The sequence below is a fragment of the Pyrgilauda ruficollis genome, unplaced genomic scaffold, assembly GCF_017590135.1.
Source record: "Pyrgilauda ruficollis isolate IOZ18807 unplaced genomic scaffold, ASM1759013v1 scaffold21, whole genome shotgun sequence".
Classification (NCBI taxonomy): domain Eukaryota; kingdom Metazoa; phylum Chordata; class Aves; order Passeriformes; family Passeridae; genus Pyrgilauda; species Pyrgilauda ruficollis.
The window spans coordinates 428,915-454,696 of NW_024520318.1; the positions used below are offsets into that span (position 1 = coordinate 428,915).

Genomic DNA, 25,782 nt, shown 5'->3' on the forward strand with positions numbered 1-25,782 from the left:
GGTGGGATGGGCTGCAGACAATCCATCCTGTCCTGGCTGGGATGGGCTGTCCTTGGTGTCCACGCCAGGTGTGAGGGCCAGGGACCCCCAGTGGCTGCTGCTTTTGAAGCCATCCAGCAGGGATGACCTGGCTCTGTAAATCATCCACGGGGTGGGCAGCCACAGCGAGAGCTCCTGCTGGAGCCTCTCACCCAGCACGGCCAGCACCTGCTGGCTTGGGAAAGCTCTGTATTTTCTTGTCTGGGAAGCTGTGACGCCTTTCTCTTTCCCGGGGGCAGAGGCTGGAGGTGGGCAGGAAGGGAGGGGCTGTCTGTCACTCCAGCCCAGAGGAAAAGCCTGTCTGACACTCGGTGTGCCCCAGGAAGATCTGCTCTCCTCATCACTGGAGCAGCTCCTCAGCCGGGGTAATTCCATCTTTGATCTGCAGTGTCACGCCCCACCAGCGGTTCCTGTGCTCCCGAGGAGATCTTTAATCTCCTGTCAGGCAGAGAGGCACCTGCAAATCCACTCCAGGCACTCCTGCTAAAGCACTTCTGCAGGTGCAGGCTGGATGCTTTCAACACTCATCTTTAACATTAGCTGGAGTGGTTTTTTTCATGGTTTCAGTTGCAAAAGCAGCACTGAAACAGATTTTGGAGGTCTCTGTCTTGCTGCCTGCAGTTGTTTTGTGAGGGTTTAATCAGGCATGTTCCTGTTTCTTGATGGCCACTATACATCATGGATTTACATCCATAGGATGAGGCAGCAAGCCTACAAATCCATAGCCCCCACAACCTATGGGTGCAATGCAGTAATTAAAGGAAAATGTTCTGCAGTTCATTAACAACAACCCGAATACCTCCCAGCCAACTGAAAGCAAACCAAAAGCTGATCTTTGCTGCACAAGTTTTGCTTGTCCTGGAATAACAATTTGTCATCTGCTGAAGATGGCCCTGCATACTGGTCTTTAATTCAGCTTTTAAATTGTTGAAAAAACAAACAGAACCCCCCCAAAGAAAACCTAACCCATCCCTTCCCTCACCCAGAGAAGTGGGGGTAAGGGAGATGAGGCATGGCTGTTTATTCCCAAGCTACGGGTCAGAGCGTGTGTCTGAATTATGTTTTATTTCCCAGTGACAATTAAACAAACAATTTCAAAGCAGATCCAGGTGTCAGCTGCAGCCCTTCCCTGCCCATCTGACTGGTGCTGCTCTCAGTTTGCCAGCAGCTCTGACCAGCCAGGGAGCTGCATTGTTCCCAGGTGCCAGAGGACGGGGCCCGGGTTCCTCCTGCAGGCACAGGCAGGTTCCTCCTGCAGGCACCTTGTCCGGCCCTGTTCGGCTGGGCAAGGGCTCCCTGCTGGGTCTGAGTCTGGTCTGGGGCTTGTGATGGAACACCAGCAGCAGCAGGGTGTGAGAAGCCTCGTGCAAGCAGGAATTACTGGGTGGGTCTGTAAAGTCAAGGCCAAGACTAGAAAATGAGACTCTTCTGGGCTGAACTGTGGGGAGGAGGGAAGCAAGGATGCCTGTTCTGCAGGTAAGGAAGCCTGAGTGCTGCCCTGGGGTCTTCATGTTGGCAACACAGGGAGGAAGAGTGGTTTTTGCCTATGAATGTAATTTACTGGCTGAACTGCCCGTGATTGGTCACACAGGACTGGACTACACTCTTCTGAGTGATTCTAACTTGCACTCAAAGACTTTCCTGCTATAGCTATGGCAGCAAACAGCAAATGTGTGAATTCTGGGGCTCTGTGTGCTGAACGAGCAGTGCTGGCTTGGTGGAGAACTGGCACTGATAAGCTGATGAAGGCAGAGGGGTGGTCACTTGCTGGGCAGTTTCAAAACCTTTGGTTCTAAGTGATGGAATAATTTTTCTCTAGAATAGCATGTGAGGAATTGTTTGGGAGGAGAAGGCATGTGAAAGTGTGATATGGATTAAGAAGTGAAAAGTGGAGAGCTCAAACTTGTCACTTTCTCCTTTTTCCCCATTTGTTTGCTCAGCAGAGTAGTTCTCCACCACTTTCAAGTAGTTGAGAATATTTAATTTAAAATCCTTTAAAAATTGTAATTCTCCTGATTGAAACAATGATGTCATAGCTGGATAATGATCTCCCACTGTCTCTTCTGCTACTTTAGTCTTAGCAATATTTTCCTATGGCTTCTTGAGAGGCTCACAGGGACTGCAGTGTGGCTGTTGGCTTTCCAGAGCTCTGGAAGTGGCTGTGTCCTGTGGAAGATTAAATGCTCATGAACTGCTCTGCCTTGAGCTGTGGATGTGGGGTGGTTCAACATTTAAACCACGCTGAAGCTGTGGTGTCCCTTATTAGACTTAATAAGTTTATTTGTGTTGTGGTTTAAAGTGGATCACCACAGGCAAGATCAAGATCTAGTCAAAGAACCGCTTCAGAGACGTCTGCAGGTGAGGTGTGTGAGGTCTGTGTTGGCTGGTTTTGCTCCAGAACTGAGTTAGTTGTGCAGTTTCTTTCTCTGTGCTCTGCACCTCCTCTCCAGGCTGTGCCTGAGCTCACACCCGTGCAGAGGAGTTCGAGCTGTCACACAGAGCCAAGTGACCCGGCGTTTTTACAAATGGCTCTTTTTAAGTGTAATGCTGAGGATGTCTGGAGCGTGCTGAAGCACATGCTCAGTGTGACAGTGCCATGATCTGAAAGCCTCGCTCCTCGAGCAGGAGTGACCTGGGAAACGTGGGGGGCACGAGCAGGAGCAGCACTGCTGGGCTGGGATGACCCCCTGTGCCATTCCCAGTAAGCCCAGCAAAGGTGCTGGCTAGGGCCTGGGCCACTGCCTTGCTGAGTGCAAGGAGAGGGGTAATTCTGAATTAATTGTGTCACTAAAGGTGTCTCTAGAGCATTTGGAGCTTTATCTTGTTGTGGTAGCTCTGAGCTGTGGATGTGCTGGCAGTGGCACAGATCCAGGTCCCCCGGGCCCAGAGGTTCAAACAGACTTGTTTTTATCAGTGAGGTGAATTCCACTCCAGTTCCAGGAAACCAGAGTCCAATCTGACACACCAAAGGGGTTTATGGACTTCTGTTTGTATGGGGATTTGTTTACTTTATTTATTTTACGGGCATTTATTTAGAGCAGGACCTCGCCTGGCTGGGCTCTGGCCCTGGTGTGGAGCTCACTGGGCAGGAGGTGCCAGCCCTGCCCGCCCTGCTGGCACCTCCCGGGCCAGGCTGGGCGCCCTGCAGCAGCCTGGATGGAGCAGAAGCTTTCTGCCAGGGGCAGTGAGAGCCAGAAGGGGCTGCTGGGGGGCAGAGCATCTCCTGTCTGCTTCCCTGGGGGCTGCTCTCCTGTCCCTTTTGTTTGGAGCGGGTTTCAGGCTTCTCTGTGAGTTGGTTTGCGCCGGAGCTGTGGGCTGGATCGAATGTCCTTTCCATTACTGAATGTAAGAAACTCTCCAGGGATGAATGCTGCAAATATTCCAGAACACTGTTTTCTTCCACGAAGGCCTCCTATGGAATATCCAGCTGCCGTGCTGGAAGTCAGGAAATCCGATGCTTTTGTACATATCAAAACACAGTAAACCTCCACCTCCTACAGCTCACTCGGGTTTCTTGCCTCCCTGTTGCTGTTGGCATGACTCTTAATGCAAATTCCATCCCGGGGGGCAGGGGAAGGGGCAGTGTGCTGGGACAGAGCCTGGTGCCAGGCTGGGGCAGCGCTGGGCTCTCCCTCAGGGGCAGGAGATGCTGCAGGGTCCCCCGGGACACCTGGGCCAGCAGGGATCCTCCAGGAGGAGCCAGGCCCTGGGAGCTGGGATCCCAGCATGATCTGGTTTTATTTATCCTGGGAGGGATGTGGGGTAGAGAGCACTTGGAAGCAACTCGACAGCCACTAAAATAAATGTTCTTTTCTGTTTATTCCTTGGCTTACATCTGGAAATTAAATGTGCTGCATTAGGAATCTCAAACGTTGACTGTCTTGCTGAGTCTCTAATTGAAGACAGGTCAAGCCCAAAAGCATGACTGACTTCTGTTGCTGCACGAGGAAAAATCACTGATTTTGGGGAGGCTGTGGGTACAAGACATTGCTGCTGTAGGTACAATACATCACTGCTGTACAAAAATCCTTTACTTTGATCAGGACACGGCAGTGACTCTGGTTTGGAATGGCTGAATCTCACTACAGGAAATAGTCAGATCAAGAAAGGCTTTAATGCTGGTCTTGGGTGAAACTACAGCAAGTTGTGAACGCAGGCTGAGAGCTTTCTGTTTAAAGCTGGTATGTCTCTGCTAAAAACTGGTAAATTTTCCACAACAGTCAGCTTAATGCTGCATTTTTTACATAAAGAAAATTGTTGAATCAAGCTGAAAGGAATGTGTCCTTAATTCTTTCAGCAGTTCTTGAGCCACACGTTCAGCAGCTCTGTTCACAAACCTCAGCAATGTTGTTCTTATTTCTACAATATTTTCCTCAATTTCCTGTTTTCCAGCATGTTTTGAGTTGAAGAGAAAATGACCCTTTCCTCTGTGCTGTCTCAGGGCTGAAGGCAGCTGTCAGAAACGTGCAGAAGTGATTTCCCCAGGAAGCTGAGCTCTGCAAGGTGCTGGGAGCCCCAGCCCTGGCCAGGAGCTGCTCTGGGTCCGAGTGCTGCTGCTCTGTCCTGCTGAGTTGTCCCTGCCAGCCCCGAGCCAGCGGAGACTCGTGCAATTAAACAGCTCCTAAACCCCTGCCAGCCTGGTAACCAAGCCTTGTTTATGTGCACAGCGCTTGGAAAACAACTCTAAACACTGTGTGTATTTGCAGTAAATGTTGGACTTAATCACACAAGATTTTCATCCGGATTTGCAAACACGGTGCACGTTTTTGCTTTGTTTCCTAGCAGAGAATCAGGCGCTGGTTACCTGTTGGAAGGGGTGGGTGGGTGGCTCTGCAGCAGCTTCCTAGCACTCCTCCTCTGCTCTCTGTGCCCTGCTCTCCCTCCTGGTGTGCCTGGAGCAGCTCAGGGCACTGCTGGGAGCGTCTGGTGCCTCAGAGCCACCCTGACCTTCCCTGTTCAAGCAGGGGCTGTGCCCCTCAGGGCAGCCCAGGAGGGGCTTTCCCAGTCACTGTCCACAGATGGGAGAGCCCAAAGCTGTACCTGGGCAAAGTTATTGGTTTTCTAGCATTTGAACAACATTTAGCCTTTCCTTTTCTAGAAAAGGACTTTCAGAATTCCTTTCTCACTGTAAGAATGAAAAAGGACAGCTTGGCTTCTTTCCTTTTCTAAAAGACTCAGCTAATTTCTGAGTCCTTCCTGGAAAAACATTTTCTGATGTTGAAATTAGCCAAGACCAGAGTTGGTGCCTGGGAGTACTTAGCCGTAAATTCACATGCTCTTGGCCTCTGGTTTGTTTTATCTCCTCATGTTCAGCAGAAAGCCTTTGGCTTTGCTCTGGTTTTGCTGACAATGTGAGGTCCAGAGAGTGTTACAGTCCTGAGATTAACATCGTGTGTGTTGGGCAAAACTGGCAGCTTCTGTGCCCCCTGGTCGTGGGATGGCGCGATGTGTGAGTGACAATAACCTCTGATTCCAGCTCAGCCCTGGTGGCAGAGCCACAGCAGTACTGAGGATCCGTCATTCCCACTGGGAGCTGCAATTCCTGCAGCGGGGAGCAGGGAGCTGCTGCATCAGGGCCAAGGTGGGGAGCTGCTGCAGACCCAGCCCTGGGAGGGTCGGTGCTGCTGGCTCGGGCAGCCCCGAGGTGCCAGGGCTCCCTTCTGCGTGTCTGTGCGTGCTGGTGGGGCTGGATGTTTGCACATGCCACCGGCGCCTTGCCAGGAGCACCCTGGGCCCTGGTGCTGCTTTCCCAGCAGTGGGAAATGCCTCTGGGGGAGGTGGAAGGAGCCCTGGGAGGGCTGGGGGTCCGGGCTGTGCCAGGCTCCCCCAGGCAGGCAGGCAGGCTCCAAGGGCTGCTCTGACCCAGGAGCTGCACTCTGCTCCCTCCATCCCTCCCTGGCCGTAGAAGAATAAGAAACATCTGGCAGAGAGGCCACGTAGCTCAAGTCTTTTAAGTGCAGATGCTTGGGAGAGTTGTGTACAAACACGGAGCTCGGGTTTTCTGTGTCATTGAAGCCTCTGACACCTTCCCCTGCTGTACCTGGCATTCTCCTGGGCATGGTCTCCTGCTGGCTCCTCCCTTCCCCTGTTCGTGCTGGTTCAAGGGTAAGCCAAGCTAAGGTGCCACAGGGCTTGCTCTGCTCCTGCTGGGAGTTCTCCCTTGTGACTACGTGCAGAAAATACCTGGTTGGTTGTGTATGAGCTGGAGTTGATCTCTGGGTCGTGGTAAGCAGGGATGAGGGGCCAAATTCTGATCCAGTGATGACACGGGTAAACTCCCACTGATTTCCAAAGACTGAATTGGCTGTAGAGGGCTGGGTTTGCAAATCCAAGTGCCTCTGACAAACACATTTGGCTCCCTTTCTGCCAGCACTCCATTATTTGTTCCCCAGTTCAGATGTTTATGTGAGTGCTTGCTGGCTCGAGAGGCTGGATGTGTCTGGTTATGTTTGAGGGGATAAATGAAACTAAACATCTCCAGCAAATGCCATCAGCACTGCTCAGCTGGAGGAGCCCTGCAGGGCTCTGGTGCCCTTGTCTCACAGCTCTGCTGCTCTGGTTCCTCCTGGCTGGGAGGATGCAGGTTTCCCGGGGGGGTTCCCACAGGGCTTTACCCCCCTGGCCTGGTGTCCCTGAAATGGCAACCAGCTTGTGGTGATGGCACTGAAATTTATGGTGGGCAGAAGTGCTCAGAGACAAACCCCTCATGTCATATGGATAAATGATGCTTTGAAACATGAGAAGTACTGATATTAGTGGCACGTGTCTGTAATAAGCAGTGCAGAACAAATTTGGGGCAGAACCTTTCCTGCAGTGCAGTACTGAGCCAGTGTGATTTGTTTATCCTGATTCTCAGATAAGCAACTGTTGTGGTTTAAGCCCCAGCCAAAGCCAGCACAGCAGTGTGTGTGTGTGTGTGTGTGTGACAGGTTTTACAGTTTTATTCCATGTGTTAAAAAGACAATAAAATTTATCTGTGTGGCTATGAGAGGAGCAGTCACCTCAGCAAAATGTGCTTTCAGCAGCAGGAGTGTAGGAATGACACAGGGTGGGAAAACGTAAAACCAAGCCTAAACACCTTCCCGAGAGCAGGGTGTGCAGGGAGCTGCCTGGATGTGAGGCTGGGGTGACTGCCAGAGCAGCCTCTGAAACGGGGCACAGCTGAGGGGGTTTGCACCCAGAGCTTCACCCCCAGATCCTGCGGTCAGCAGCTCTGGTGCTGCAGAGAGGGAGTGGATAACCTCCATTTATTGCCTGCCTTTCCTTCCTGGCCTGGCTGGACAGGGCATGTGGAGATTTTCTCTGTCCTTCTGGATGTACACACTGTTCTTTGCTATTTTTCTATTCACCAGTATTATGAGCTGTAATTTTGTGTTAAAACCAAAACACTGCATGGAAACAGCAGTCAGCAGGGAGTCGAGGAATGCTGGATGTAACAACTTTCACAGTTGCTAAGCCATTGCACTGAGCAGTTTGACTCATTGACGCTTCCTCCTCTCTACTTCCTTGGATATCAAATGCTGCCCTGGTTTTTCTTTGGAGTTTCCTGGGAGTTTTTTAGCTGCAGTTCCTTCCTGTGGTCACTGCCACATATGCAGCGTTCTGGGAGTGCCAGAGGGCATCAGTGCCCTTTGCATGGGCATCCCCTGGGGCTCTGTGCACGCCCCACTGCTCTCTCCTTGCAGTTCTGGGTAAAGCCCAGAATATCCCAGGAAGATTTTCCTTCCTGAGCTGCTGGGACTGGATGGAAGGAGGGAGCTTTTCCACCTGCAACAACAGGTTGTGTTTAAATTGTTCATCCGTGTCACTAGGAGGCTGTGATACGTTTCCAGGTGTAGTTTGTGAAATAATTTTATTTCAAGACCAAGGCAAGCCAGAGAGGCTGAATAACTGAATGACACGTCTGACTCACGGGCTGCCTCCCAGAGATAGTGATTTCCTTGGCAAGGACAGCTGAGTGGGATCCAGCTCTCACTCTGGCAAGGGAAGGGCTGACCTTGCTGAGCTGTGGGGAGGCTCAGACCCCCGGGCCTGGCTCTCTGGCTCCGTGGGACAAGCTGAGCCCGTTCCTCCCCTGGGAGCTGGGCTGGCTCCCTGCCTGCTGGGGCTCCCCCAGCAGCCATCCCTGCCCGGGCCAGCTCCCTCCTGGGCACTGCTCTGCCTGGGGAATTCTGCCGCGTTTGCAGCCAGCCTGCTCCTGGGGTGCCAGCTGCTGAGCACCTCTGGGCTCTGGGAGATGAAGCCAGAATCTGTTTCTAGCCAGAAAGAATGCAGCCCATGGAAAAAACATAAAAGTTTCTGGTTGTGGCAGGATTACAGCTGACAGTGGAAGTTCCTGCTTGGAGCAGGATTACAGCAGGAATGAAATTTCAGAGTTTCCACTCAAATGCAGACATCGATAATTTTATATTTGCCTCTTTGTGGCTTGAAATCAACTTCCTCCTGGAGCTGATTTTTCTGTCTTGTAGAAGCTAAATCTTCTGTAATGCCTTTTATAGTTTTAAAAATCATTTTGTTGTAAAATTGTCCCCCCTCCTGCCATCCTGCTGCCTGGGTGGGCGTGCAGCACCTGCAGCAGTGTGGGGATAACTTCACCTTATGGCTCAGTTAAATGCCACAAGGAGGGTGCCAAGGCCACCAGGCTGTCATGGGCTGGGGCAAGAAACCCTGATTGCTGGGATTGTTTAAAAAGCAGGGGCTGTGGGTGTTTAATCTGACACCATTAGCTCCTGAGGCTGTTTCTATGAAGTTTTGGTCAACACTTTTGGCCAGTCCTTGGTAAAATCCCAGCAGAAATCTCGGTCCTGTTAATATTCTAATTGTTTTCCTCAGCTATGTTGGTTATTGGCAAAGGCTGTGGATTCTCTTGCAGCTTTTTAATGGTTTTATACATGAAGAAATGATAGGATGCACTTTCCACAGTGCTTTTGTAAGGGATGGGGCCACAAAGGGAGGCTTGCCCAGGAGCCTGCAGGCACCTCAGTCAGGTTTGCCTTTGTCCCTTGGACTGTGCAAAGCCATGAGTCAGTTTCCATCCCTGCCTTCACCTTCCCACAGACAAAGCACGGTCTTGGAGCTGATTTGATATTTGGAGAAGTGGTTTGAGAGCTATTTGCTTAGCTTGCACTATTATTATTAAAGACAGAAATGGGTTTTTAAAGGTTTTAGTGAGTTATAATTGTAGATGGTTTTCACTTCAAATCACCCAGTGGGAGCACTGGGACTCTGCAAAATGGGGAAACCTGAGCTGCAGCAGTGAGGAGCCTCGGGGACGTGGATGCTTCGCTCAGTTCCACTGCAGTTGCCTCAGAATCACAGAATCACCGAGGCTGGCAAAGAGCTCTAAGATCATCCAGCAGCCTTTGAGCAATGCCCCCCGTGTCCCCAGCCCAGAGCACTGAGTGCCACATCCAGTCTTTGCTAGGACACCTCCAGGGATGGGCACTCCAGGCCTCCCTGGGCAGCCCTGCCGATGCTCAACAGCCCATCCAGTGGAGAAATTCTCCCTGCTGTCCACCCTGCGCCTCTCAGTGCAGCTTGAGGCCATTTCCCACCTCCTGTCACTTGCTGCCTGGGAGAAGAGGCTGATCCCACCTGGCCACAGCCTCCCCAGGCAGAAATATCAGCTGCAGCTTGAGACTCTTCAGTCTTTTGCTGGAGCCTGAGCAGGATCCTGCAGCAGCACTGCAACCCGCTGGGCACTGCAGGTGCTTCAAGCTTAACAAAAGCCTCTGTAATGAACCTTCAGTTAATAAATGCTAACAATCAGTTGTTGCAGATTCACGTCCTTGATGCTTGTTAGAGGTATTTGACATTGCAGCACTTCTCAGAATTCTTGTGAGGCCAAGCCCTGTGTGTCCATTCTAGGAACTCCCTGAGAGAGGAGAGCAAACCCTGCCTTGAACACAGACGTTCCTGGCAGGGAGAGAGTTTGTGGACAGGGCTCTGCTTGCACAGAGGGGTTTCCCCCTCACAGTGCATCTACCGAAGTCATGGATTTTCTGCCTTGGTTTTAAACAGTTTCTATTTTAACATCACCCTGCTGAGCCCCACTTTTGCAGTGGGAATAGGAACAGTTAAAATCCATATTGCTGGCACTGCTGCAGGGGTGAACTCAGGGGATGGGTACCTGGTAGCATAACGGTTTTAGCCTAACCTTTCTCTCACAAATACACAGGCCAGGTATCTGTGGCACTTTGGCCAAACCTCTTGCTTAAAGAAACATCCCTGGGGTCTTTTGTGTTGGTGCTTCCAGCAGCTGGTGAGAATTACTCCTGGTTGTTTCCTTTCCCTCTCCAATTCACAAAAGGAACAAATTAAGAAAGTCAAGATTTTTCTGCTTACAAAATGAAAGAAAAAGCTTCATAGAAATGAGGTCTGGGCAGCAGCTGGGTCTTTGTTTTGTGCAGCAGGACCTGCTTATGCAAGGGAGAGCCTTTGGCAGGGCCCTGCAGGGAGGTGGGCCTGGGGCAGCTTTGGGAGAAACGGGATAAAAGAGATCGTGGAGGGGGAAACATGAAATGCACCCGAGGGGCACGCTGTGTCCCGGAGCCACACTTTCCCTAGGACACTGAACTCGTTCAGCACAAACCCTGTGGTTATCTCCTAGCCAGTGGAAGTGCCAGGACTGCTGCATGTTTGGTTTATTAACTGTTAGATCCAGTGTAAATGGGTGCTTTCTGCTAGCCCTCTCTCTGTGGCTTTATCTGCTCAGCAGCAATGTCAGAGTCTGCCCAGCCCCTGGGAATCCCCATCCTTGCTGCACACTCCTTTCTCCAAAATCAGGAAAAAAGGAATGATACAAATGGCACTTTGGCCAAACCTCTTGCTTAAAGAAACATCCCTGGGGTCTTTTGTGTTGGTGCTTCCAGCAGCTGGTGAGAATTACTCCTGGTTGTTTCCTTTCCCTCTCCAATTCACAAAATACCTCATTTGGTGAGATAAACAACAAAAGGAACCAAATCCTGGGGCTTCATCATGCTTTTTTCTCATTTGCTGTTGCAATTCCATTTCAAAGCTCTGTTGCTTTAGCTACAGCTTAATCCCCCAGTGCCATGGCAGCCCAGCTGCAGGAGCTGTGACCCTCTGGGCTGACAGTGTCCCTCTGCTCCTCATCCTTGGCATGCCTGGTGGCTCTGCAGCTCCAAAGTGTCACTAATTTCAGAATTCAGCCTTCAACACGTGCTCTGCTTGTGCACATATGTGCATTCACAAAGCCAGAGACATGTCTGAGTAAACAAATCCAACCCTGCTCTTGCTGCAGACATTCCCAAATGGTCTTTTTCCTGTTCGTGGTCTTTCAGGGGGTCATTCCCCTTCCCAAGTGACTGCCTTGGGCTTCAATTTTATCAACTATTTTTTAAAAATTTACTTCTTTAACTGTGCATAAGATTCTTGCTGATTGTCCCTCAGGTTCCTTCTCTGCCTTATCTGCTCCCCCAGGATGGCAAACCTAACTCCAGCGAGCTGCTGCTGGATCCAGAATTCAGGAATTGTGCTTGTTTTTGTAACTGCATGAGAGCCAGATCTGGATGGACATTGAGCAGCTGGCAGTGGGAGGTGTGAGCTAGACGAAATTCTTGCTATAAGTTTGATTTCCTTAAACTACTTTGAACCACACACTTTAATGTGGAAGGGAAGAGCAGCAGAGGTGGTGGGGAGTGTGTGTAGGTCTGCTCTGCGTGTGCTCACTGCGGGGCTGCTGTCCTGCCTGCAGAGCAGTGCTGTGCTGGCTCAGAGCCACGTGCAGCTCTGAGCCTGCTGCTTCCCCTGCAACAGAAAGAGGGAAAAGCAAAAGTGTTGCTGCCTTCCTGCCAAACAGTAAAAAGTTGCATGTTTAAAAGCAAGATTTCACTTTGAAAGCATCAAAGCGGAACACTGACTTATCTGAAAACCCTTGTTATCTTATCCTGATAATAATGTTCTTTTTGGACAGAGTTGGAAGACGTTTTATTGGCTACTTTGATACCTTCATGAACACAGTGTGTTTCTGGAGCTGCTGCTTTGCCTTGTGTTCTGCATGTGCTATATTTCTGCTTCAGGGAATTGCTTTTTTAAATTCAGGGTATGAACGAATTGTCAAATAAGACATTTGTTTCCATTTATACGACTTGCAATTTGGTAATAAGCAACAGATGAAAAAGCAGTACCCAAATTCTCTTGTATAAAATTTCTTGTGAGTGCCATCCCTTCATTTCACAGAAACAGGCCAGTTTTCAGTCCTATGAGTAGCACTAAAAAGTACAGATACCAATAAAGAAGAAAGCAAACAGAAATAACTGGAGCTCAGTGAAGTGGTATGAAATCTAGCACGGGCTTCTGACTATCAGCCCAAAAGCTGTTCCTGGCCTCAGGGGGTGTTCTCAGCCCGTGCTGCTCTGACTGTGCCGAGCAGTCAGTGGGTGTCCACCCGAGGCATCAAAGGGCTCAGTAAGTCATTTTTGATTTTTACTACAAGGTTGTAGTAAAAATCTAATTGTCTGAAGGCAAATGAGGCAGCATTGGGTGGCTCCAGCGCTGTGCTGTGTACCTCTCCCGTCCTGGAGCCCCCAGGTTCCTGTGCTGCGCTGCGGGACAGCCGGGGCCGGCGCCGCTGCTCCTCGGGGTGTTGCGGTCCCGGGTGGGAGGGAGGCGGTCCGCAGGGCTGCAGTGCCTCCCGGCGGCTGCTGCCTCCCTCCTCCGACACCTCCTCCCGACGGGAGCCCATCAGCCCTGCGCTGGGAGCTGCGGCGCTGACACCGGCCGCGTTTCTGCCTCCCCTCCACCCCGGCCGTGCGGGCACCCCTGTGCGGGCACCGGCAGTGCGGGCATCCTTGTGCGGGCACCAGCAGTGCGGGCATCCCTGTGCGGGCACCCCTGTGCGGGCGCTGGCAGCGTGGGCACCCCTGTGTGGGCGTTGGCACACCTGTGCGGGCCGTGGCAGTTTGGGCACCCCTGTGTTGGCACACCTGTGCGGGCACCGGCAGTGTTGGCATCCCTGTGCGGGCACACCTGTGCGGGCACCGGCAGTGCGGGCACCCCTGTGCAGGCGCTGGCCGCATGGGACCCCTGTGCGGGCACGGGCAGTGCGGGCACCCCTGTGCAGGCGCTGGCAGTGTTGGCACCCCTGTGCGGGCGCTGGCACGCCTGTGCCCCTCGTGCTGAAGCTCCAGCCGCTGTCCCGGGGCTGTGCTGTCTTTCCCCAGCTCTTGCAGCCCCCCTGTCCCGTCCCTCCCCCCAGCCCTGCGGGGGCACTGCCCACCGGGGCTGGCTGTCCCCAGCCCGGCAGTGTGTCCCCAGCAGGAGTGGGGCTGTGCCTGCCCACGGGGGTGCCAGGGGCCCTGCCAGCCCTCGGTGCCGTTCTGGCAGCTCCACACCGCAGAGGAGACGCGACCCTTGTCAGGGTGGATGTACAAAGTCACACGGGTCACACGGTGTCTGAGGCAGCCCGGGGTGCCACCGCTGCCAGGAGCAGCCCCGGGCTCAGCCAGGGCCGCAGCAGGGACGTGCCCAGCACACGAGGCAGTGCAGGACACCTCAGGGCAGGCTCGGGTTGCACACTGGGAAATGATGTCCACAGGCTGCACGGGGCTGCGGGGGAGTCCCCAGCCCTGGAGAAGCCGTGTGGATGTGGCACTTGGGGACAAGGGCTGCTGCTGGCCTGGGCAGTGCTGAGGGCATGGTCGGGCCATGGTCTTGGAGGGGTTTCCAGCCTGAATGGTTCTGTGGCTGACAGACAAAGCACGGGCTGGCAGTGCTGCGAGAGCGCAGCCAGTGGAGATGCGGGGGGTGAAGAGGGACTGCTGTCACAAACTGAGGTGAGGCTGTAAGCCTGGATTGCTGTTACAAACAAGGTGTAAGGTTATAAATTCACCTATTTCTCCTTTCCAAACCACAGTTTGAAAACTCAGTCTGATGTTGCAACACCTATTTTTCACTGGGCCGACTTATTGAGGGGGCAGGTCAGTGCCTGACTGAGCCCGTGCCACTCTCTGAGCAATATCCAGGCAATTCCAGCTCTGATTCTCCCTGTCGTGGAGCACAGGCATGCAGGGAATGCTGGCTCTGAGCAGGGTGACATGCTGGCTGCTGCTCTTCCCATTGCAGCTTTAACCCTGGCTGCTTAACTTTGCATTCATTTTTTTTCTGAAACGTCAGTAGCCTGGACTACATGGAAATGCAGCGGGTGGGAAGCAGGGCGTGCTGCATGGCTCTTGCTACCCTGTGTGCAGGAAAAGCAGCAACATGACATTTTATACTTATATAACTACAGAATGGTTTGGGTTGGGGGGGTGGCTTAAAATCATCTCGTTCCACCCACATGCCATGGGCAGGGACACCCTCCACTAGACCAGCGGCTCCAAACTCCATCCAACCTCAATGAATGAAATAAATAAGGAGGAAAAAGACTAAACCTAATGTTTGTTTGCTTTAGAAAGCTGTGAGTGGTGGGGAGCACGTGATGCACAGCAGAGCAGCAGTGGTGGGTGCTGGTGTGGGCTCTGGGGAGCATTGGCAGTGCAGAGCCTGGTGTTGGGGTGAGGCATGAAGGGTAATCACTGTGTGGGATGGAGCTGGGTTTTTACATCCACGTGTTTCATTTGGCACCTCATCCCCTGTCTGAGAGAGACCTTGCGCTGTCCCAGCTGGTCCCTTTGACTGAAAGGGCTCTAACAAAATTGGCAGATGGGCATTTCCATATTGCAGCTGATGCTGTGCTGCTCTTTGGGTAAATCAGTTTATGACTTCCTTTATCTGGGGGGGCTGTGGGTTCAGGGAGGTTGCTGGGGTGGTTCACTGGAGGGCAGGGGAGTGGCTCTGGCATGAAATGGGACGTTGGTCTTTCAAGGTTAAGCACTGTGAGCTCCTGCCCTAAGCCAAGGGTGGCCTCAGGGCAGGAGCAGAGCCCAGGCCGTCTCTGCACAGCCCCGCTTCTATCTGGAGACCGGCACAGAAGGAGAGTGGGAAATCTTCCTTAAGTGCAACAAATTAAAACACTCATTTTGTGGTGGTTCCAATCTGGCCTCATCTTCCTCTGTGCTGTTTGCCCGTGCCAGAGCTGTCCTGGGAGCTCCCATTGCTCCTGGGGAGGGACAGAGCAGGAAAGGGCTTTGTTCTGCATTCCCCATCTCTCAGCTGTGCCTTATCTTCCCATGTCACCTGAAATCTGGCTTCTTTACCTATGTCTTACCTCTCAGCCCCTGACAAAAGACCTGAGCTGTGCAAAAGAGGAGAGGGGTTTGCTGCTCTGTGCCCAGCCCTGCATGTACGTGTGTCACTGATGGGACAGTGCCACCCTCACCTGTGCCACAGTGGGCTCACCTGTCCCCTGCCCAGCAGCTGGCACTCCAGGCAGGCGGAGTGGCCATGGAGCTGTGTTCTCTCTTGGTTTTGTTGGAGTGGGGTCAAGAATATTTGGCTTCCAGTGGCTGCTGTGCTGCAGAGGGACTGAGGAGAGAGAGCGCGGATGGATTTTTGAAATACTTGAATACTTTGGAGGTGCTCAGAACTTAAATGTCTGAAAGTTTGACTAAGGGCCAGTCTTCATCTGTGTTTGTGCAGGTGGCACATGGTTCAGCTTTCAGCCCTCTGTGACGTTTCCTGCTCTGCTCCTCCGAAGGGTGCTCCGCCCCATGGGCTGCTCAGAGCGCGGGGCTGCGCTGATTTCTGTCGGTAGAACTTTAGCCAAAGAAATCACCTCAGCTTTAAACTGAAAAGATAAACCCGCTGTGTCCCAGGCTCTGCTCGAGTTTCTGCCTTCCAGAGCGGCAGCTCAGTGCCCCGGCATCCCCGACACGGCTGTCTGCCCCTGGCTGCCCCGAGCGGCACCCGCCGCCTCCCGCTGCCCTTCCCGCTGCAGGGCCGGGCAGGGCCGGGCAGGGCCGGGCAGGGCCGGGCAGGGGACTCGGTGCGGGATTCAGTGCGGAGTTCAGTGCGGGCCGGGCAGGGGGCTCGGTGCGGGATTCAGTGCGGGATTCAGTGCAGGATTCAGTGCGGGATTCAGTGCGGGCCGGGCAGGGGGCTCGGTGCGGGATTCAGTGCGGGATTCAGTGCGGGGTTCAGTGCGGGCCGGGCAGGGGGCTCAGTGAGGGGCTCGGTGCGGGCCGGGCAGCGGGGCTCGGTGCGGGTTTGTTGCGGGGCTGGCCGGCTCGGCTGCTCCTGGCGGCTGCACGGGGAAACTGCTGGGTAAGCGAGTTGTTTTGGAAGCTGCACGGCGGAGTAACCTCTGCCCCGGGTGATACCACAAGAAATCACCTCCTGGCCGCGACCCAAGCAAAACACGGGATTAACTTTGCCCTGCGCTGGCTTGCTGGGGGGCGGTGAGAGCTGCTCCAGCAGCGCCAGAGCGGAGCCGGCAAGGATGGGAGCCAGGCTGCTCTGGCTGTGCCTCCTCACAGCCCTCCTGGGCTACTACATCTACAGCCCGCTGCCCGAGGAGCTGGCCCAGCCCGGCACAGTGATGCTCGTCTCGGCTGCCTTGAGGGCCCTGGGGCACCTGGTGAGGCGCTGGGAGGGCAGGGCAGGGGGGTTCTCGGGGCTCAGGGACACGGCAGGGCGTGTGTGTGTGTCCCCGGGTACGGTGTTACACGGACCGAGGGGCAGGAGCTGTGGAAGTGAAGCACTGCACTGACTGTGACTGTGATATACAGAGATGTAGGAAAGACTCGATCTTGCAGCCTTGAGGAAGGGCCTTTCAGAGTAAGCAATGAGATGTGGGATGTGACTGTGGGTCGACAAGGACAGACTGGCTTCCCGTGCTTTGCAGTGCTGTGCCCTGCTGCTTGAATCATTCCTGGCTCCCTGTGCCCAGCTCCCCTGGCAGCGCTGGCTGTCCCGGAGGGAAGGCTCGAGTGGGTCTCACATTCTATTGATTTTTGTGGTTTCCTGGAAATCCACTGACAAAATAGGCCTGAAAACAAAACAACATCTATGTGTGAGATAGCCCTTGCTGGCAGGGGGTACCTCTTTAGGGCTGCAGGAGGAGGGAGGATGAGGAGTTTTTTGGTGTGTGTCAGGGACCCTTGTTTTGATTTTGGGGGTTGAGGTGGTGGAAGATGAGAGTGGCGAAAAAGAAAGAAACGGTGGTCAGCAGTGTTGGTGTGCTGCCCTGCTGCTTCCCCTCCTAAATCCCCTGCTGGCAGGAGCCTGCAAGGAGGGCGGGCACGGGCAGCTCACTGCCCAGGCACGCCGGTCACTCTGTCCCCTCAGCAGCGCCCTGCTGGCCCGGGAGGGTGGTGTGATTTCCCTGGAAGGTGGGGCTGTGTCCGTGGTGCTGCTGTCCTGCCTGCCTGGGCACAGCGGGGCCGTGGGCAGGCGTGTTGTAGCTGGGCTCCCATCTCCTGGAAACCATCATCCCGAGGGATGGGCACAGACACAGCCTCCCTGGAGCTGCACTCGTGCAAATTAGGGTGAGGTGGCTCTAAGTTGTCCTGAGTACACCCTGAATGGCCGTGCAGTTACAGGCAGTGACTCGAGCTCACTTGGGGCAGGGCTGTGTTTCAGGGGGAGCCCTGGTGCAGTCTGGCTCCCTGATGTTGGTGTGAACAAAGTGCCTCGAGCATTCCTGGGCAGCAGAATCCTCTCCAGGCTCCCAAAAGGGTGTGCCAAGAGCACCAGGGCAGGGCACATCTCCATCCCCTCTGTTGTGGTGGGTCCTGGGGAGCCCCCAGCTCGGCAGCCCTGCTGGGTGTGCTCAGAGGCCCTGGTGCCCCCCCTGTGCAGCAGGGAGGCTGGGGAACAGCCTCTGAGAGCAAACCTGCCCCTTGCTGTGGTGTTTGAGCCCAAAATCCCTCAGGGATTTCAGGAAGTACCCTGTGCCCTTGGTCTGAAACGCCTTAAGAAGGTACAAAACACAACAGGATGTTTTTGCTGCCGTTGTGTGACATCCCCCAAACTCGCTCCCTCCTCAGCCCAGCCCTGGAAGCACTGAGACCCAGATTTGGGCCCTGCTCAGGAGCTGCCCTGTCGGGCTGATGGGGAGCATCCCCCGAGGGTGCCTCATCCCAGCTGCTGCCCCTCTGGAAACCCGACCTGCTGGAAGCCTGTGGGCACTGCCCCTGCCCCTGCCCGGGCACAGCCAGGCTCCCTTCCCCCTCCCCAGGTTTTGGAGGGTCTGTCCTTGCTGTAGGGACTGGGGAAAATGCTTTCCAAAGCACAGGGATCCCAGCCCCCAAAATACAGCCTGGCTGTCCTGTTACTGCATAACGCCCAATAATCTCACACTGGGACAATGAGGGATTTTCAGATGAGGGCACCATTTCCTTTTATTGATGATGGCTGGAAACCGCAGGCAGCAGCCCAGTGGTTTTCCACAATGTAAATTGTCCACTTGTGGAAAACAGCTCTGAGAGCACTGGAAACCCTCAGTGCTGGGGCTCAGGGAATCTCTCCCACCGCGGGGCTTTCACAAGCTCCTTGGAGTCACAGCAGGACTCACTTTGACTGAGATATTTGTTTTTTCAAGATGTTAATCCTTGGGGGAATAGCAACAACTGAGACATGTTTGCGTTAACTGTGTCAATGTGGTGGCTGAACAGCAATTCTGGCACGAGTATGTGTGTTTGTTTGTTTTCGTGGAGCTGATGGCAAGGACCTGTGCTTGCCTTTGCCGTGTGCCAGGGCCTGCCCACTCATCTCCATCCCAACTCCAGCACACTGGGATTGGCAGGGCTCCTCCTGGCACCACCCGCTCCAAGCCTTCAGAGAGAGGTGACTCAAAAATGTGGTGACAATCCCTGCCAAAGACTGCCAGCAAGGCTGAGCTGTGTGCTATTCTAGCTCCCGAAAAATAAGGTTATATCATGGAATGCCAGAATCCCAGACTGGTTTGGGCTGGGAAAGATCTTAAATTTCATCTCATTCCACCCTCCTGCCAAGGTCAGGGACACTTGCCACTAGACCAGGTTGCTCAAAACCTGATTATATGTAGATGATGATTAAACAGTTGATTTAAATAAAATTTGAAGGGAAAAAATACACCAAGCAGGGTCAGACTGTATGACTTCTACTATCAGTCTGAAGGCCAGAGGGTACACCTGTCAGCAGATGCTCAGTCAGTGTGTGGGGGGGTTTCACATTCTTCCTGGGGACAATGAATCTTCTCTGGGAAGCCAAACTCCAAACAGGTTCTGCACCAGGCTTGGCTATTTTCTTTCTTTTAAAACCCAAACCTGCTCTGAATTTCATCTGTTTTCATCTTCAGATAACATGTAAGAGCTTGGCTTCATTTTTTATTGTTTCAGTTGTGGTGTGGTGAGGCTGGGGTGGGAAGAGGATCACGCCCCATTGCCAGGGCTGCTGGTGGGGGAGCCGGGGTGCCAGCAGCGCTGCAGGAGCCGTGGGTGGCTCTGGGTGCCTCTCTGCAGCGTGGTCCCTGGGCTGTCCCCGTGCCAGGCTGGTGCCAGCAGCAGTGCAGGAGCCGTGGGTGGCTCTGGGTGCCTCTCTGCAGCGTGGTCCCTGGGCTGTCCCCCCGGGCTGGTGCCAGCAGCAGTGCAGGAGCCGTGGGTGGCTCTGGGTACTCCCTGCAGCGTGGTCCCTGGGCTGTCCCCGTGCCAGGCTGGTGCCAGCAGCAGTGCAGGAGCCGTGGGTAGCTCTCTGTCTCTCTGTGGCACAATGCCCGTGCTGATGCTGGTGGGTCACTGAGCTGGACCCTGGGTGTGGAGGTGACCACATGAACACCGAGTCTGAGTGTGGGCAGGAAGCAGCAGCCCTGGCTGGGCTCTGGCCTCGCTGGGCAGCTGGTGGCAGTGTGAGTGCGTGCCACGCCTGCTCCTGGCAGTGCCAGCCCAGGTGGAGGCACTCTGCTCTGGCCTGCTGGTGTGACTTCCAGAGCAACTTCACACGCTTACAGAGCATCAAACGGCTCCAGGGGAATTCAATCTGGGAGTAAACAGGTGCACTGGAAACATTTTCCCGTCTTGTGCCGCAGTCGGAGGCGGCAGAGCTGCTGGGGCTGATGCACTACATGGAGGGCTTGAGGCTGATCACGGCTGTCGAGCTCGTCGCTGCCACGTCCGACGAAAACGTCACTGTGACAGACACGGAGTTCAGCGGCGTCCCCGTCCGCCTGTACCTGCCCCGGAGGGCGCCTGGCGGGCTCCGGAGGGCCATGGTCTACTTCCACGGCGGCGGGTGGTGCCTGGGAGACGCAGGTGAGCTCTGCGGCATCGCTGCCTGCGTCTGCGCCAAGGACCGCGGCTGCCCTGGCCAGCGCTGCCTCTTCTTCTGTGGGAGCTGCCGCAGGGAGGGCCAGGGGATGGGGTCTCACCAGCTGAAGGCAGGGGGAGGTTTGGGAAAGTCAGCTGGGAGGGCTGCCAAGAGGAGCAGGCAGGTGTGGGGGTGTGTGTCCGTTCTCACACGCACTGGGCTCTCCTTCCAGGCATGCACAGCTACGATTTCATGTCACGGCGGACTTCAAACGAGCTAAATGCTGTCGTGGTGTCAGTCAAGTAAGAGATATTCTCCTTCCAGATGGGATGAGGGTTTGGAGTAAATTAATCTGGTTCAATTAATCTGATTTTCCAATGTTTCTGTATTTGGTCACTTGCTTTCCTGCTGACTTGTACACATTTGTGAGCAGAGGCTGCCAGGGTGACAGCGGGGAATTGTGGTTGGCGGCTATTTTGGCTTTAGGGAGATGGGTGGGTAATAAAGTGGATGCTCTGGGACGGGCAGTTCCCACTCCTCTGGGCACAGAAATAAACACCCCCCAGCAGGGAGAGGCGAGCCAGCCCTTCTCTCCTTTAACAGCAGGCACTAACTCACTTCTCTTGGCTCCACCAGCTACAGGCTGGCCCCTCCGCACCGTTTCCCTGCCCAGTTTGAAGATGTGTACTCGGTGACCAAGTTCTTCCTCCAGAGCAAGGTCCTGTCCCAGTACGGGGTGGACCCTGCGCGGGTCTGCGTGGCCGGGGACAGCGCCGGGGGCAACCTGGCTGCGGCCGTGGCACAACAGGTGCGGCACAAAAGCCTTGTTTGCAGCTCAAAGTCAGTGTTTGTGCAGTTTCACAACCACTAAGAAAAGCTCAGCACACGCTGCTCTGGTGGTCTGTCAGGATGGCACAGCCTGTGGGATCGTCACAGGGCTCTGGGGCAAGCGGCTGTGCCTGAGCCACTCAACGGCATGGCAGGAGATTTAGTGCCACCCAGAATCTGTCCCCTAAAAAAGGCTCTCTGCCCTCTAGTTGAGGCTTACAGCACTCCAACCTTAAGCTCGTGTTGACTGGTTTAGATGTGATGTTTGAAAAGGGAATTTTAACTGCATGACTCATAAAGATGCAAATAGCAGGGAAAACAAGCAAACAAAAAAAAACCCTCACCTCATGTTGCAGTGTCTGATCATACAGTTTGGTGCCTTTTGCACTTCTCCTTCAGCTTTATTAAATAAAGTCAGCACGATGTTGTTGCTCTCTTGAGAAGCTATTTGGGCTGTAATGAAACCCTGGGAATGGTGGTGAGTTTGCTGTGGATGCTGAAGGCAGAAAACGAGGGAGAAAATGGAAAATTTATTAGTGAAGAGGGGAAAAGGTTGACATACAAGAAATGTCAATATTCAGTTCATCACATTTTATTTGTTACATCTCTAAAACACACAGAATTGCAATTGCTTGAGTTGTAACATCTCAGGGTTAAAAACCAAAGTGATGAACATGCTCTAAATTGTGTGAAATGATAAGGAGACCCAGAAACCTGAAAGCTTCGTGATGTAAGAATAGAAATTTTCAGTAGCTATAGAAAATCTTCTGTCAATACTTCAGAAAGCATCAAAATTTCAGAAAGAGTATTTCCCAAAAATCATTATCCTTCAATATAAGAAATAAAATGAAATTCTATTTGATGTTTGAGAATTTTTATTGCAGTGTGCTGTTTTAGATAACCTGCCTACAGATTCAGAATTTCTTTATCTTGGTTTTATTGATAACCTTATTTTGCTCATGTTGCAAAATGCACGTGCCAGTTCTTTACCTCAGATGACCTGTCAGTGAGGGAGAATCGACACCTTTACTGATTCTTTGCAGTGGTTTTTCTACAGCTGTCGGAGGACCCTGAAGTGAAAACAAAGCTCAAAGCTCAAGTTCTGATCTACCCAGCTCTGCAGGCGCTGGACCTGGACCTGCCGTCCTACCGAGACAACGCGCACAAGCCGCTGCTGCCCAGGTCGCTGATGGTCAGGTTCTGGAGCGAGTATTTCACCTCGGACCCCGCTCTCAGGGAGGCCATGGCCTCCAACAGCCACGTGCCGGCCGAGGCCGGCCCCCTGCTGCAGTTTGTGAACTGGAGCCGCTGGCTGCCCGCCGAGATGAGGAAGGCCCACGCGTACGCGGGCCCCGCCGCGGGCGGCGCGGAGCTGGCCCGCAGCTACCCCGGGTTCCTGGACCCGCGCGCGGCCCCGCTGCTGGCCGGCGAGGCCCGGCTGCGCGGCCTGCCCCGGGCCTACATCCTGACCTGCGAGCACGACGTGCTGCGGGACGACGGCGCCATGTACGCGGGCCGGCTGCGCGCCGCCGGCGTGCCCGTCACGCACCACCACGCCGACGACGCCTTCCACGGCGCCATGACCTTCCTCACGTGGCCGCTGGAGCTGGCCGTGGGCCACCGGCTCTTCAGCGCCTGCTTGGGCTGGCTGAGGGAGAACCTGTGAGCGGAAAATCAGCCCCTGACACGCGCCAGGTGTGACTGGAGCCGTGCTGGATTTCGGCCGTGATTGCCGTCCCCTTGCAATTCCCGCGGTGTTGGGGCTGGAGCGTTTCCCATCTTGTCTGGCAGGAAATCAGTCTGATCCTACCCCACGCGTTCCTCCAGTGCTACCGCCTGAACCTGAAACCCCCAGACTGCCAGGACTGCCCTGGGCTTCCTCTCTGGCCCTGCAGCCCCTGGGATTCGGTGTCTTGTCTCTTGCTGCTTCTTTCTTCCTGCCACATCTTCAGCCGGGGCTGTGTGCCGAAGGGCTGGGTCGCTTTGGGCACACGGGATGTGCTCGTGGCTGCTTTCCTCCTGCCCCTTTGTCTCGGTGGGATTGGCAGCAGGGCCCCTCGGCTGCCAGGGCTGATGGGCTGAAGGGAAGCACCGGGAGGCTGCGGGAGGCTCGGGGCAGCCGCAGGGACCTGCCCGTCGCAGGCTGGGCTGGGGCTGCTGTTCCTGCCCTGCCCAGCTTCAGGGGAGCATTTGGAAACCCAGTGGGATGGCTGAAAAATTGTGCAGGTGTTTTGGGCTTTGCTTGTTTGTTTGTTTTGGGGGGCTTGTTTATTTGGGGGTTTTTGTTGTTTTTTTTTTTTTGTTTGTTTTTTTTGGGTTTTTTTTTGGTTGTGTTTTTGTTTTTTTAAGCACATATCTTACTCCTACTTCTTTCTTTAACCCTTGCACTAGCAGGAAATAGTGAATCAAAACAGCACTGGATATTCACTGGAAAAAGGAGGCTGTGAAGATCCCAGCCTTACAATAACACTGCTGCATGGTCTGTGCTCTACTTATCTGTTAATTCATGTACTAGGTGTTCTAATTGTCCTTGAAATTTTTATCAGATTTCACATATGATTTCTTAAAAGTAAAATTAGCTTAGTAGCTTTATAGGCTTGGAAAAGAAACATAATTCAGCTGGCTGTGTGGAACAAATAACCTCTGCGTAAATGTTTTGTGTGTTAAATATAAACCCTAGAACTTTTGACTGAAGCATGAATACAGGGGTTGGCTGTTGGTTTAAGTAAATCAACCACTGGGCAGGTACTTCACATATCCTGCTTTTCTTTTGCATAAAAGGTACCGAATCTTCAATAATTCTGGGTAATTTTCCCTGAGCGTGTGCGGCCTGTTCAGGTGGAATGTGCACGGGATGATTGCTGTTTTCCATCCTTGTTCAGCTGAATACAAACATTAAACTCGTTTGTGATTCCAGTGCAGTGTGTGTTGTCACTCGGGTGTCCCATCCATGGGGAAGCAGTGGCAGCTGTGCTGCAGCCAGCCCCAGTTCCAGCCCTGCTCTCGCCCTGCTGTGCCTGGCTGCTGCTGGGGCTGGGCTGGGGCTGTCCAGGAGGGAAGAGCAGTGCTGGGGTAGGTCTCTCTTGCACCTTTGCACACCCTGTGGATGCACACCTGTGCTCGTGTGCTCAGTGCCAGGGTTTGGGAGTTATTCCTCGGGTCTCCCTGCAGCACTGCCAGCACAGCCCAGCGCTCACCAGACTGGGCTCCTGCCTGCTGGCAGAGGCAGCTCCACTGCAGTTTTATTCCTCCCACATTTGGAATTAATTAACAGCCTCTTAGTGTTCCTGAGGAAGCTGGGCTTTGGGGTTTTGCTCAGTAACACCTTTGGTCTGATTTTCTGTACAGTTTTTGGGTCACATCCACAAGAATGCTCCCTGGGATGGGCATTCCTGGGTTGTAAATGCTGATGGAATGAGCCCAGCTGGGGTTTCCAGGAAGATAACCTTGCTTAAGAGACTGCTCAGGGAGGATGGCTGTGGTTTTGATTTGGAGGGGACGTGCCCACATCACACCCCTCAGCAGGTTGCCCTGCTGTGAGCCAGAGTGGCTTTGGTCGTTCTCCTGCCCCGCAGCACTGGGCTGTGGCTGACACAGCAGCCCTGGGCTGAAGTGTTGCTCTCAGGTGGCTTTGTCTCCCTCCAGGGCTGCTGGAGCAAGCCTGGGCCATCCTCCCTGTCCACACTGCCACCAAGGCTGTGCTTCCTCCATCGTGGCTCAGGCATCAGCTGCGTCAGGGACCCGCCTGTCAGGAAGAAGAAAAATTTATGTTCTGAGAAACAATGCCAGACAAAAGTTGCCAACCTTCCCTTGTGTGTTTTTATAGGATGCTCTTGGAACCAGAAGTAAATGGCTTTTAAGCACCAGCGCCTAAATATGGACTCATGATTGATTGGGCTGTGTGTTTTTGTTTAGGTCCCTGAAATAGACTTTTGGGATTGGAAGTGCCTGGTGAGGCACAGAATGAGACAGTGAAAGCTGCACTATTGATGTTGCTGGCGGGAGAGGCTGGAGCTGCCGTAAGCAACCCGTTTATCCACACCAGAAAACAAGACAGAGCAGCACAAGGGAAGGCTCTGGTACGTCTCCAAAAGCCTTCCCTTGAAGGGAGGATGGGGTCTGGTGGCTGACAGTCAAGGACAAAGCTCAGCCTCGCCATGGGGGGCTCACAGCCCCGTTTGGAGCCAGCTCTGGGTGCAGAGATCAAACCCTCCAAGGATGCCCAAGCTCAGGGAGGCTGCTCACAGACTCTCCTACCACAGGGTGCAGTGGGAGCTGCTTGAAGAGAGTGGAGTTCATGCTCACAGGTGAGCCAAGGAGGAAAGGAAGCATCCTTGAAGTATCCCCACCAATCCAGGCTTCCCCTTCACTCTTTTCTTAAGAATCCTTGACTTTTTGTTGAAGTACTACACTGGCTAAAAAACCAAAAGAATCCCCAACAAACCAGCACCAAAGCCCCAAAGCCCAGCACCTGACAGTCCTCTTGGGTTTCTGGTGTTTTGGCCGTGCTGGTTGATGGCTCCTGGTGTGCTCAGCCGGGCCCTTGTTCCCCAGAAGGGCTCGGGGAGGGCCCCAGTGCTGGCTCTCGGGCTCCTTCTGGTTCCTCACAGCAGCCTGGGCTGGAGCCCCAGAGGCCAGCAGCATTGCAGCCTGCCGTGCCAGGAGCTGTGGGCATGGCCGTGGCAGCAGGCACCAAATGCTCCAGCAAGCACAGAGCCCACTGCTGGGACCCAGCTCAGGTGTTTCTTGTGGGCAGGGCTGCTGAAAGGCAATGGAATTACCAGTGCCAGC

The 25,782-nt window shown here is 53.8% G+C and overlaps 1 protein-coding gene across 1 annotated transcript; it reads left to right on the forward strand.

The window, feature by feature from the left end:
* Positions 1–16,378: 16,378 nt before the first annotated feature.
* AADAC (arylacetamide deacetylase) lies at positions 16,379–23,255 on the forward strand. Its single transcript, XM_041467842.1, has 5 exons — positions 16,379–16,516; positions 19,946–20,168; positions 20,396–20,465; positions 20,800–20,971; positions 22,049–23,255. Exons 1-5 carry the CDS (start codon positions 16,379–16,381, stop codon positions 22,655–22,657), a joined length of 1,212 nt encoding a protein of 403 aa, XP_041323776.1. The 3' UTR covers positions 22,658–23,255.
* The last annotated feature ends 2,527 nt before the right edge of the window (positions 23,256–25,782 follow it).

What these genes read in the sequence shown, in the direction of transcription:
- AADAC (XM_041467842.1), top strand. Translation starts at nt 16,379, where the DNA reads ATGGGAGCCAGGCTGCTCTGGCTGTGCCTCCTCACAGCCCTCCTGGGC. An exon ending in TGAGGGCCCTGGGGCACCTG is followed by an intron (nt 16,517 to 19,945) that starts GTGAGGCGCTGG and finishes CTTGTGCCGCAG; the next exon opens with TCGGAGGCGGCAGAGCTGCT. An exon ending in GTGGTGCCTGGGAGACGCAG is followed by an intron (nt 20,169 to 20,395) that starts GTGAGCTCTGCG and finishes CTCTCCTTCCAG; the next exon opens with GCATGCACAGCTACGATTTC.